The 14,465-nt window shown below is 40.9% G+C and overlaps 1 protein-coding gene across 1 annotated transcript; it reads right to left on the minus strand.

Annotated features, from left to right (window-relative positions):
• Nucleotides 1–1,039: 1,039 nt before the first annotated feature.
• Nucleotides 1,040–7,661, minus strand: LOC124400860 (antigen WC1.1-like). The gene is made up of 11 exons (XM_046872684.1): nucleotides 7,313–7,661; nucleotides 7,157–7,213; nucleotides 6,929–7,066; nucleotides 6,706–6,804; nucleotides 3,266–3,328; nucleotides 2,896–2,961; nucleotides 2,708–2,785; nucleotides 2,443–2,505; nucleotides 2,281–2,343; nucleotides 1,844–1,909; nucleotides 1,040–1,461 (listed from the first exon to the last, which is right to left on the minus strand). The coding sequence occupies exons 1-11, from the start codon at nucleotides 7,629–7,631 to the stop codon at nucleotides 1,346–1,348; spliced, it is 1,128 nt and encodes a 375-aa protein (XP_046728640.1). The 5' UTR covers nucleotides 7,632–7,661; the 3' UTR covers nucleotides 1,040–1,345.
• Nucleotides 7,662–14,465: the final 6,804 nt, after the last annotated feature.

The following is a 14,465-nucleotide window of genomic DNA, read 5'->3' on the forward strand; positions in this document are numbered from 1 at the left end:
TTAAAGATTTAAAAAGCAATTATTACAGAACAGTTAAAAAGATCACATGAGCAACTGTAACAAGTGGACGTCCAAGTCAACTCCTGAACATGACTCCTGCACATACTGTATATGTATGTGTGTGTGTGTGTGTGTGTGTGTGTGTGTGTGCATATATGTGTGTGTGACTAAGAATCTGTATCAGACGAGGAGAGACAGCAGCTCTGTGTGTGTGTGTGTGTGTGTGTGTGTGTGTGTGTGTGTGTGTGTGTGTTCAGGGATGAGCTCATGTTGCTGCTGGGTTTTGAACTCATAACCGTCTGATCAGTAGATAAATATTTTTCTTTGTTACTGCCTGAGATGTTCTAGAAGGACATTAAGCACAGATTCATCACTACAAGATCCACTCACTCAACTCAAACACACATCATCACATTCTAGTGAAAATAATCAAAGCACTTTTATTTCATTCAATGTATAAAAATAGATGATTGTTACAGAATATGAAAAACAGCAAATTAAAGCATGAAAATATAAAATATAAACTTTTTCTCATTCTGAAAGCTAAAAAAATCTTATTTGTTGTATATTTGCTTGTACTGTGGTTGTGACAAATAACATCTCGAATCCTGAATCTATAGTTTAATAGGATTTAATATTAAAATGAACCTTCATTCACTCATTTCAAAAGTGAGAATATTGAATTAAAGCTGAGATTATAAAACAAAGTCCTGAGAAGAAGAAAAGAAACGAGAGAATCCTGAATGAAACCTGAGGAACTCCAATGTAAATCTGAGAAAACTTTATAAAACTGTTTCTATATTTACACTAATGACATCTACTAGATCTGACTTGCAGCATATCCAGCTAGCGAATAAACACTGCAATATAGCAGGCTAATCTAATTAGCATGTCAGAGTGTGAATATTTCATAAAGGAATTCTGGAATCCAATTAATTTCTATAGTTTGGAGTTAAAAACACAGAATTGAACAGAAATGTAAATGTGTTTTGTTTGAACTGAATAAAAAGTATAGTTTTAAGGAATAAAAAGCTTTTGTTAGTTGTGAAGTGGTTTATAGTCACTAACACATTTCTAAACACACTGAATAAGAAGTTGATGAATGGAAAACATGAAGATGAAAATCAGAGCAGTTTTGATGAAAGAATTGTTGTGATAAATGAGTTGTGGTGTGACAGTGATATTGAAGTTGACTTATAGCATTAAAAGTGTAGGAAAGGAAAAGCTGGAGATTTTGCATGAAGTCATATGAAAGGGATTGAACTCTCACTACTCTATTTACTAATAACTAGGGGGAGAATCAACACCATTCAGAAAACATGACATTATTGGAAGTAGAATCAAATCATTTTTTGTCTTTGTAAAAGTTGAAATGTAATTTCCTGAGAAAAGGCCTTTGGTGGCGTGTCTCAGTCACATGGTCCCTGTTTTTCTGAGATTTCTCCTCCACCTCATCACATTCTGGAAAAGAAATACATTGAGCTCTTGAATAGATGGTTTGGATTGTAGTCATTGTGATGGAACACCTTCAGAATCCAGTCAATGAGGCACCGTAGGAACGTGTTTAAGAAGATTTTTCATCATGTGTAAAAAAGGATCTTTATCAATTCAGCTTTCTTCATATAAACACAGGACATGTGTAGAAGATGGAGAAGGAAATGAGACAGAAATCTAGAACTTCTCTAAACTGTTTCATAAATATGGCTGCACTTGTTCAATGACAGAATGGAGATTATAAAACACAAAGCTGATCTTTATATTATATATGGTCTAGAATAAAGTCTCGCTTTAACTTCACTGCTTTTACACTCATGTACATTAGCAGAATAAACACCTCACTTACTTCCTGTCTCTCCTACATCCTGTTCCTCACTGATCACATCATCATCATCATCTTCATCTTCATCTTCTGGAGTGTGTAGTGAAGAAAGAAATGAAGAAGTAATAAATGACTGTGTGTGTTGCTGTTATAGTAAAATACTGAGTTACAGGGTGGTGTGATGAAGCTGAGTTACTGTTACCACACTAACGTTGATCATTTCACTTTAACTGCACGTCCCCAAGTCTTTTATTCCTCTTATACCAATTTACCAACAATTACACTTTTTCCACACAGGAAACAATTCAATGTGCTCATTTTGATCCATTTATAGTTACAGATGATGTTGTAGTTCTTCAGAAAAACAAGTTCCTTCCTTTTCTCACTTATTTCATAGCAGCTAGAAACAGTGGTTCCTCATCAGCTTTTCTTTCCTTTTGTATATTTGCAGAAAAACTGACCTGTGATGATGTTTGGGTTTGTTTCAGCAGTAACTGCATCATCATAGTTCTCACACACGTCCTCTGTCAGAATGGAGAGATAAAAGCTATTCAATCCACATGAAGGTCATTAATGATCATTTGGATGCTTGTGGATGAAATACGCTCACATTCTTATCATACCTGTCAGTAGAACTGACTTCTGATCAGCTGTAATGGCGTCATCATAATTCTCAGCTTCATCCTCTACACCAAAACACAGAGATTTCAAGCTATTTCAAGTGGACTGAAGTGGCAGTTTGTACACTGTGGATTTGATGACACGATGCAAAATGACATGGTACATGTCAAAAATCTCAGTCCACACAAAGCAATAAACAAACGTATTTGCAGTGTGTGTGTTTCATTTCTACTGCTTTCTAAAACAAATCCCAAAACAGAAGCACACCATCCACGTTATCAGGGATCGGTCCAGCAGTGACGGCATCATCGTAGTCCTCTGGTGCCTCCACTCTTCCTGTAGCACCTAAATGAAAGAAAAGCAGAGGGTCTGTACAAACAGCTCCATCACATTCTGACCTCATGCTTTAATGTGAACTCACTACATTGATGTGATCAGTTAACAACTGCACCCACTTATGAAGTCACTGGTGTCGATGACATCATCATAATCCTCAGCCTTTTCTCCAATCCCAGACTTTACTGGAAAAGAACAATTTGTTTGTTTTGGCTTTTATTTCAACACATTTCTACTCAATCAAATCCTGATCCAAAGAAGCTTTGATCCATTTGATAAGAGGGATTTCAGAAGCTTCAAGTAAGATCAGGTTGATTGGGAGATGTGATGTGTCAGCATTAAAACACTGGAGTTCCTGTAATTCTTCTCTACAATACATCAAAATCAGACCTCAGAAAGGACACATTTAGTCATTTGTGATTTGGAATTGCAGTTCTAATATCTTTCAGTTCATGGAGTTCCACAAACTCACACTCTGTTCTTTTTTACCTGAGAGAAGCTCATCATCCACATGCTCATACCCAGAATACTGTTCTTCAGAGAGGAGACTTCCTGTTAGAGGAGAGCAGGAGAGTCATGTGACGTGTTCAGAACAGCAGATTATCAACACACACACACACACACACACACACACACACACACACACACACACACACACACACACACACACACACACACAACTGCACAGGAAACACACACACACACACACACATACACACACACACTGCAGGACAGCGGAGGTTCACCTGTACAGGAAAACAACACACACACACACACACACACACACACACACACACACACACACACAAATACAAGTACACACACACACACACACACACAGCACATACTCTATATTTCCACTACAAATTTATTTCATAAAATCAAATTAAATACATTTATTTTATTTTCATGTAATAAAATAAAATATTCATAAAATATTTTCACAAATCACACACACACACACACACACACACACACACACACACACACATATATATATATATATATACACTGGCAATCAAAATCAGAGAACAATTTATAAACAATTGAACAATTCTGAAATAATGTGATCTTCACTGCTCAGCAGTTGAAGGAGTTTTTGTCGTGTCTATACCATGCTACCAGAACACCTTTTCCACAAAATAACTAAGGCATTTAAAAAAAAAACATTATTTTGCAGAAAACACACTGATCACAATTAGAGAACAACAATGACTGTAGCATGAAAAAAGATTACAACAAAATGTTCTGAAGGTTACAACAGTCAGCAATTAGTAGGAAGTGTCCAGGCCTCTGCTCTGCCTGGACTTCAGCACATCTGCGGCAACAGGACAGCACTAGTCTGCTCTGGTGTGACTTTGGTCCACTTTTCTTCCAGTATCCTCCACAGTTCGGTGACTGTAGTGGGTTTCTTGGCCATAACTTTGTCGCCAAGGATTTTCCAGAGGTTCTCTATTGGGTTGAGATCAGGACTCTGGGCAGGCCATGTCATTATTTCAATGTTTTCAGTTTCAAGGAACTGCTTTACCCGTTTTGCTGTGAGACATGGAGCGTTGTCCTGCATGAACACTACGGGCTGATTGGGTGATGAACGCAGGGAAGGAACCATATGTTGTTGAAGAAGGTTCTGATAAACATTTGCATTCACTCTGCCATGTAGCTGTAGAAGAGGCCCAACTCCTGCTGCAGAAAATATGCCCCAAACCATGACACGTCCTCCTCCACTTTTCACTGACTTCTTTACACACTTTGGGTTCAGTCTTTCTCCAGTTTGTCACAGAACATAATGTTTCTTAATGGACCCAAATGAATTAAACTTGCTTTCATCACTGAAGTGAACTTTGGACCAGTTCTCCTCTGTCCACACAACATCCTCCTCAGCAAAGCTTAGTCTAGTCTTTAGAATTCTTTCTGCTAATGAGAGGTTTGGTCACTGCAGAGTGGGCTTTCAGTCCAAATGCTCTTAAACGTCGAGACACTGTATGACGAGACAGATCCTTACCCTGTTCATTGAGATCCCCCGCAGTATCCTGTCCTCTCTTGTATTTGTCTTCCGTGGACGACCAGCCTTCTTGGCGGACTTGAATGAGTTTGTGATGTTGTAAAGATTCAATATTCTTGAAATCACAGATTTGGAACGACCAGCTTGTCTTGCTATGGCTGATAGGGTCGTCCCTTTGGCCTTCATTTGGACAACCTGCTGCCGGAGGTTTTCAGTCACTTTAGAACGGCCACCATCTTGCAGAGTCAGTGAAACTGGAAGTTAGGCTGCCAGTAAAATAGGGGTTGACAGATAATCAAGGAAATTAGCACCAGGTACCAGATTAACACCAATAACTGGAAGGTATCTGAAAGTGTTCTCTAATTGTGATCAGTGTGTTTTCTGCAAAATAATGTATTTTTTTTTTTAAATGTCTTAGTTATTTTCAGGAAAAGGTGTTCTGTGAGCATGGTATAGACAGAACAGGACAAAAACTCCTTCAACTGTTGAGCAGTGAAGATCACATTATTTCAGAATTGTTCATTTGTTTATAAATTGTTCTCAAATTTTGATCGCCAGTGTATATATATATATTGCACAAACATGATGTTTCCACTAACACAAATTTGTTATTTTTGTTTTATATCACACACACACACAACACACACACACACACACACACACACACACACACACACACACACACACACACACACACACACACACACACACACACACACACACTGCCAGTTATGGAGGATGCACCTGTACAGGAAATCAGACACACACTTTATGAGGCATTACTGGGTATTTTAATGCTACTTTTATTTCAACTCAAATATTTAGTTATTTATGTATTAAATAACACACACACACACACACACACACACACACACACACACACACACACACACACACAAACACAAACACACACACACAAACACACACACAAAAACACACACACACACACACACACACAAACAAACACACACACACACACACACAATACTTTTTATCTCTCTCATACACACAATTATAAGGCAGATAGAGTATCTTTTCACTCACATTCATTTAGATTTTGTTTTATATCACACACACACACACACACACACACACACACACACACACACACACACACACATCACAGATACAGTAACTGTCTACTAATGCTGTCATAAATCACACACACACACAGAGAGAGAGAGAGAGAGAGAGAGAGAGAGAGAGAGAGAGAAAGACTAGTCCTGTGATTCAGAATTTTATAAAAATGTAAATAATAACCAACTTAATGAGGACACAGAGTAACTGTGTGTGTGTGTGTGTGTGTGTGTGTGTGTGTGTGTGATAGAGAGAGAGAGAGATAGAGAGAGAGAGAGAGAGAGAGAGAGAGAGAGAGAGAGAGAGAGTGATAGGATTCAGTTTAATGTCTTCATCAGGACATTTAATAACCACCATGGTTAATAAGGACACACCATTCTGATCATTTGTGTAGAAACTTAAAGGTCACACACACACACACACACACACACACACACACACACACACACACACACACACCTGCAGCTGCACAAAATCAGAAGCTTGAATAGATGTTTATCAGCACCACATGTTCTCTAACTGCACATTTCCTCACACACATTTTGCTTGTTTTTTTCTGCTACTAAAAAAAATCACCTTTCAGAGTAAAAATGTTCACTTGCTGATGAAGAGATAATCAGTGTAATTCACTTCACCACTCCTCATGTTATAATGTCATCATTTTATACATGATCGGTGTCATTCACACTGATTTTGTGTAAAATATAAAAATAAGACTTTAATCACTGAGTTTGTACTGAAGTGTGTATTTTGTATTGAGGGATTTGATCATTTGCAGGCAGTGAAATTCAGCTCCAAGTTGAAATCAAATACAATAAGTGGGATGTAGAACAGTCCACATATCACTCACCTCTTTGAGTGGAGCTCGTGATTCTTCTAGTGATGTATCTGTGGTTGATCTCCTCATAGACTGCCTCAGGCTGAGTCTTACGCCTCCTCTTAGAGACCACTGGGAGTGGAGATTAATAATAATAATAATAATAATAATAATAATAATAATAATAATAATAATAAATTTGATATAAAATGTATTTGATGTTGAACAGAAAAGAAAATGTGGGAATGTGCTGTACCTCTCCTGAGCACTCTGTTCTGGTAAAACAGTACCACCAGAAGCACTAAGGCCAGGAAGAGCAGCGTCCCCAATACAAAGAGAACCAGTGGAGGGGTGGATGGAGCTACAGGTGATGTTCTTGGACTGGTTCTTCTGGCTGAAATGAAATATAGAAGAGAATCTCCACAGGACAGTGTTTTCATAAAGATGTAGGAAAATGGTGGACAGGAAGATTGTAATATTGTACCTGTTGTGGTGGAGATTGTTGTTGATTTGGTTGTAGAAGTGGTGGATGCAGATACGTCTGTAACAGAAATCCATTTAAAATTGTATGTTTTTAACCCTGGGAGAAAAGTGTAATGAGTGGAGACAGAATGCTGAAAAGTTAGCACACCCCTCTGACCTGCACAGGTGACTCCAGCATGAGAGCAGTCAGTGTGTTTCTTCAGGGAATGATGACAGTCCCACAGGTGAATCTCATCCCCTCGACACTTCACTCTGTTCAGCCAGACAGTCCCTTCACCAGGACCAAACCTATCAGCACTCAGCACCGACCCACAGCCCAGCTGTCTGCACACCACCTGAGCGTTACTGATGTTCCACTGATCATCACAAACGGAGCCCCATGTAGCGTTATGATACACCTCCAACCTCCCAGAGCAGCTTCCCTTTCCTCCACTCAGCCTGAGAGACCAGTGTTCTACATCACACACATCACACATGAGGAAACACACCAACGCTGAATAACATCTCCAGTCACACACCTCACTACAACACCATGAAGATAAAACCTTATATTTACTGAAGATCCTGAAATTATTTCCTTGGTGTTTTACAAATAATGACCAATGATGTAAGTATTTGAAGCAGGATAAGCTTCGGGGTTTGTTTATCATGAAATGTAAGCAAGTTAAAATCCTCTCATGAAGGGTATATGCAGAACATATATAACGCTTCTGAGAGGGAAATGAAAAGCAATTTTCTTGTGTATGTAGAGATTTTCCATCATCTGCAGTAAGAGAATATGTGCATTAATGAACAGTTACACATACAGGTTTAACTCTCATAGCATACTTTTCCATTTCCAGAGATTACTTGTATCTTCATATTTTAGCAAAATTTGCTACACACTATTCACATTGTGGCCATGTACAGAACCAGAAAACTCTGACTCCACCCACCTGTGCAGGTAATATGTGCCACATCTTCACTATTATCACATCTGTTCTGTCCCCAGGGTGAAGATGGACACTGCCACAGATTAGAGTCGTGTTTCCTACACTTCAGATAATCCAGCCAGTTAGGAGCAGATTCTACTCGAGCTTCAGTGTTTATCAGACTTCACCTGTTCCACAGTTCAGCTCTCGACACACCATGTTTACTGTTTCATCATTCATCTCATTGTAACACACATTACCCCAGGTTCCATTGTAGAACACTTCCAGATTCCCCTCACAGCCCCCCGTGAGTCGGATCTCTTTAAACTCTGGTGGGAGAAGGATGATTTATACACTTCTACATATTTAATATATTTAACAGGTTTATTCTCAGTCATCACACTGTACCTGAGCACACGACTCCTATGTCCTCCTGGTGTCCACATTCACGCTCTTCACACAGCTGAAATCTGCAGTTCCACAGGGACGTCTCATTCCTCTCACACTCCACCTCATTCAGCCATATGGACCCAGTTCCAGGACCAAACCAGGCTGGTGTGTGGGTACTGAGGGCCCGTCCACACTGCAGCTGTCTGCACACCACATCTGCATCCTCAGTACCCCAAGAGTCATCACACACTGTTCCCCATGAACCACTGTGGAAAACCTCCAGCCTTCCTGCACAGTCTCCTCCAGAACCTACCAGCCTGATGGAGCTGGGGCCTGAAATACACACATTAACACAGTATGTCAACCATTTTTTTCACCATTTTAAACCTAGCAAAACTGAACTATTGTTAATCCCAGGTGACTCATCTTGTGAAATCTATGTACACTATAACTCAGGGATCTGACCTTCAGTCACTGCACGCAATTTGGAGGTAATTTATAATTAACAAGTCAAGTCAAGCTATTGTCATTTTTACTATACACAGTCACAGTCGAAAACAGGAACCCTGGTGCTACACTAAACAACATAAAGTGCACCGAGTGCAGCCTGGTGCAAACAGTGCAAACAAAAGAACAGTACAGACAGACAACACAAGACAAGACAAAAGACAAAACCAGTATGTGATTAGTAAACCTACTGTATACTTAAGTATACAGTACTGTGTGAGGAGAAATGTAAAAACTATACCCAGGAGAAAGTATAAACAGAACAGAGCAATTTAGTGCAAAAAAAAACAGCAGCAAGGAGGTGCAAAGACAGCATGGAAACATTATACTGTAGTACAAAAGGTGCAAAAACAGCATATAAACATTTTACTGAATACAAGGTGCAGTATAAATAATAATAAATAGTGGATCGAGATGAGTGATGATTGTGTTTAGTCCAGGTTGTACAGTTCAGTAACACACAGAGTGAGTGTGTGTGTGTGTGTAAGTGAGTGTGTGTGAGTTCTGTTCAGTTCTTTGTATTGAGAAGCTTGATGGCTTGTGGAAAGAAACTGTTACACTGTCTTGTTGTGGCCCAAATGCTTCGGAACCGTTTTCCTGATGGTAGGAGGGTGAAGTATGTGTGTGAGGGTGTGTGTGATCGTCACAATGCTGTGTGCTTTATGGATGCAGCGTGTGGTGTAAATGTCCATGATAGAGGAGAGAGACTCCAATGATCTTCTCAGCTGTCCTCACTATCCTCTGTAGGGTCTTGCGATCTGAGACGGTGCAATTCCCAAACCAGTCAGTGATGCAGCTGCTCAGGATGCTCTCAATGGTCCCTCTGTAGAACATGGACAGGATGGGGAGGGAGATGGGCTTTCCTCAGCCTTCTCAGGAAGTAGAGACTCTGCTGGGCTTTCTTGGTGATGGAGCTGGTGTTATGACCAGGTGAGGTTGTCCGCCAGATGAACACCAAGGAATTTGGTGTTTTGACGATCTCCACAGAGGATCCATCGATAATCAGTGGAGATTGGTCACTCTGTGCTCAGTCCACAACCATCTCTTTCGCTTTGTCCACGCTCAGAGACAGGTTGTTTGCTCCACACCAGGCAGTTAACCGTTGCACCTCTTCTCTATATGCTGACTCATCATTCTTGCTGATTAGACCCACCACGGTCGTGTCATCAGCAACCTTGATGATATGATTCGAGCTGTGCGTTTGAGTCAGCAGAGTGAATAGCAGTGGACTGAGCACACAGCCCTGAGGGGCTCCAGTGCTCAGTGTGGTGGTGCTGGAGATGCTGTTCCTGATCCGACTGCCAAGGTCTCCCAGTCAGGAAATCCAGGATCCAGTTGCAGAGAGAGGTGTTCAGGCCCAGAAGATTCAACTTCGATCAGGTGCTGAGGAATGATTGTGTTGAATGCTGAGCTGAAATCAATTAACAGCATTCGTACATATGAGTCCTTGTTATCCAGGTGGGTGAGGGCCAGGTGGAGGTTGTGAGATGGCATCGTCCGTGGAACGGTTTGGACGATACGCAAACTGCATGGGGTCCAGGGAGGGTGGAAGCTGTGTCTTGATGTGCCTCATGACGAGCCTCTCAAGCACTTCATCACGATGGGAGTGAGCGACGGGACGATAGTCATTGAGGCAGGAGACAGTCGATTTCTTTGGCACAGGAACGATGGTCGTTGTCTTGAGGCACGTGGGAACAACGTTCCTGCTCAGGGAGATGTTGAAGATGTCAGTGAAGACATGCTGTTGTTCTGCACATTCCTGAGCACTCTGCCAGGAATGTTGTCAGGTCCAGCAGACTTCGTGGGTTAACTCTGCATAAAGTTTTCCTCACTTCAGCTGTGGTTAGACAGAGCACCTGGTCAGTGGGAGGAGGGATGGTCTTCCTCGCCACCACATTGTTCTGTACCTCAAACCTGCGAGAAGTCTTCCAGCGCATCTGGGAGGGAGGCATCACGGTCACAAGCAGGTGATGTGGTCTTGTAATTCGTGATCGCTGAGATGCCCTGCCACATGCGCCACTGTCCTGAAAGTGGTTGTGGATTTTCTGCGTGTCTCGCCGCCTCTCTGATAGCACGAGACAGTTGGCCACTGCTGTTTTTAAGGCCGCCTTGTCCCCTGTTCTGAAGGCAGAGTCTCTTTGTTTCAACAGCGCACGACATTTGCAGTCATCCACGGCTTCTGGTTGAGCGTAGTGATGGACTTGGAGATGGTCACATGTAACGCACTTGCTGATGTAGCAGGTCACTGATGACGTATAAGTTGATGGAATCGCTGGTTGCAGCCTCTAAACATGTCCCAGTCAGTGCACTCAAAACAGTCCTGAAGAGCAGAAGTAGCTCCTTCTGGCCGGTCTGTATGCTGGAATTAACATAACAGAGCAGTGGTCTGAGTATCCGAGATGGGGGCGGGGCTCCGCACGATACACGCCGGGGATGTCCTCATCCTCATCTGGGTTGCACCGAATGTCATTTATAGCAGATATATGATGTTGCGGGTCTTAGACCATGAGGGAATTTATCTATTTCTATCTACACAGGCCACTCAGGGACTTGTTCAGTCCATCATCATCTCAGGACTGGACTACTTCTGACTGAATTCACTCCTGCAATATTTGTTTCTAACCTCCATAGATTCTCTCACCCCATATTGCATCCTTCACAAAGTTCATTCTGCTTTTATAAACACTGATGCTTGCCTACAGCCAAAATCAGACCAGCACCCCTCTACCAGCAAACTATAAAATATTTTAATCCAAAACCAAATTTATTCATATGGAGTTTGCATTGTGTGATTATATCTTAAATAATTAAATATTTTGTTTGTAACAAATTGTTGCAGAATTTTCATAGAAATCTGTGGTATTCACCTGAGCAGGTGATGTACAGATGTTCTCCAGAGGTGCAGTTGACAGCTTGTGCACTGCTGCAGTTCCCCAGATGAGCTTCACTCCCAGAGCAGCTGAAAGCCGTTACACACATGTGTTTGTGTTCAGTGGTGGATGGAGATGAACGGTAGTTCAGCACAGAGCCACAGCCCAGCTGTCTGCAGAGCACAGACGCCTCAGACAGACTCCACGAGTCCAGGAGAACTTTCCTCCAGTCCTGCCTGAAATAAATCTCCACCTCCCCCTGACACTCGCTCCCTCCAGACAACCGCACTCGCCCCTCATGAAACGCCATGGATGATCCTGAAGCAGAAGAACATCACTGAAATATTCTAATGAACACTGACTTTATTCACTAACGTGGTGTACGTGATGTTAATATCTCACCGTTACAGATCACTCCAGCATCGTGTTTATGAGAACATGCAGCTCCACTCCATGATGAGTTGGCACATTGTGATAGGTGTGTCTCATTCCCCTGACAATCAAACACATCAGCCCAGATGTGGCCACTCCCTCCACAAACCAGTCCACCTCCACCACAGCCACAGCACTCCCACAATCCAGCTGTGCACAGAGAACATCTGCAGCTCTCATATCCCAGCCTACAGCACAAACTGTGCCCCACTCACTGAGGTACTGGAGCTCCACTCGACCAGAACAGGAGTCTGATCCGTTCACCAGCCGAGCCTCTGTGTGACCAGAACAAACAGCCGAGAGCTCAGTGAAAGAGGAACATCAACAAAGACACCTTAAAGTTTGATTGACAGGAACGTGGTCTCTATTTAAACAGAAGTTCAATCATGATACTTTACCAGAACATATTAATCCCACATCATTGTGATGGGAGCAGTTTGAGTGTTTGAGTGAAGATGATGATGGACAGAAGTAAATCTGAGATTCATTTCCTCTACACTGAAGCTCCTCTGTCCACACCTGACCCTCCCCTCGACCAAAAGCAGCTGATCCCAGAACCTTCACAGGAATCCCACAGTCCATCTCTCGACAAAAAACCTCTGCATCCTGCTGGTCAAAGTCAACATCACACACTGTGGACCAGGAACCTCCATGAAGCACCTCCACTCTTCCAGAACATCGGTGAGGACCAGCAGTGAGTCTCGAATTCCAACCTATTTCATGGTGTAAAATTTTGCACATTTTTATAAACACATACAAACAAGACAATATTTCATTGTAGTTACAATGAACTTTTAATTTAAATCAAGTGTAAATGTATTAACATTAATGTACTGTGCTAATAATCTATCTATTTGCATTGTTTTTCTTTTCTAAATGCATTTGTTCACCTGAGCAAATGACACCAGCATCAATGACGTGATCACAGAGATGCCCCCATGTGAGCAATGGTTTATGGTCAGTTCAGATCCTCTGCAGTACAAATCAAAAATCCAGATTGGACCTGATGCTCTTCCAAACTCAGCCCAGTACTGCAAATCTACAGGCTCCCCACATTGCAGTTCTCTACACACCACTGCAGCATCTTTCATATCCCAGGCTGAACCACACACTGTTCCCCACTGTCCATCATGAAGAACCTCCACTCTCCCAGCACAGCGACTTCCACCATCCATCAACCTCACACTGTCTGAGAGAGAGAGAGAGAGAGAGAGAGAGTGAGAGCCTAAAAAATGAGTGAGTAGCACAAAATTATGTTTGAAATATAACTTACTATAATATGTATGTTCTAAGTAATAAAGTGAATATCAAAGTAATTATAACACAAAATGATCATATACCATATATATTTGTATAGACAACCCATATACTGTAGTATGTTCTGTATTATTAATAAATGACAGTCAATCCACAATGATGATGTTTATCACTGCATCATCATAGGGTTAGGGTTAGGGTTAGGGTTAGAGAGATCACAAACTTATCATACCTGTCATTATAATGTTCTTCTGTTCAGCTTTAATGGCATCATCATAATTCCCTGATTTGTCCCCTACATTAAAGCACATGTTTAAAGTCAAAATTTTAATCATAATTTATCATATGTATTTGTTATATTTTCATTTTCCATGTATGCAGCATTTTATTTTCTCAAAGAACAATCATATATGATCATACAATGATTTATCAAAAGCATAAATAGTATTAAATGGAGAATGTTATAGTATAATAATCAAAGCACCACACACAAACCTAGAGATAAATATAATGTGTTTGAAGTTTGTTATAATAACAATGTATTTAACAGAAAATTATACTAAATGCATTCTACTCTCCATGTGTCTGACCTCATATCTGTTCTCTCAATTCCTTGGTGAATTTGCAGTTTTTATCTTAAACATGAAAAGGATACATTTTAGTCCAGATGATTCTCTAAGAACAGCAGTTGTGTCCAGCCTAGATTTATTGGGATGTAATTATTGATTTAAAACTAATAATTGAATTAAATATAAAAAAAATATTCCTCAGTTTTAAGCTACTCAAATCATATTCATAATATATGCACATCACCATTGGCATGTTAAATGTATTTTCACGTCGCCTGTTAGGGTTTGTTGAGGTAGGTAAGGTGCACTGACGCTACTTATCCCACAGTTACAGAACAGTCGTCTAATTACTGTTTGGGGGGTTTAGTGCTTAG

Source organism: Silurus meridionalis, chromosome 18, assembly GCF_014805685.1.
Source record: "Silurus meridionalis isolate SWU-2019-XX chromosome 18, ASM1480568v1, whole genome shotgun sequence".
Taxonomy (NCBI): Eukaryota; Metazoa; Chordata; class Actinopteri; order Siluriformes; family Siluridae; genus Silurus; species Silurus meridionalis.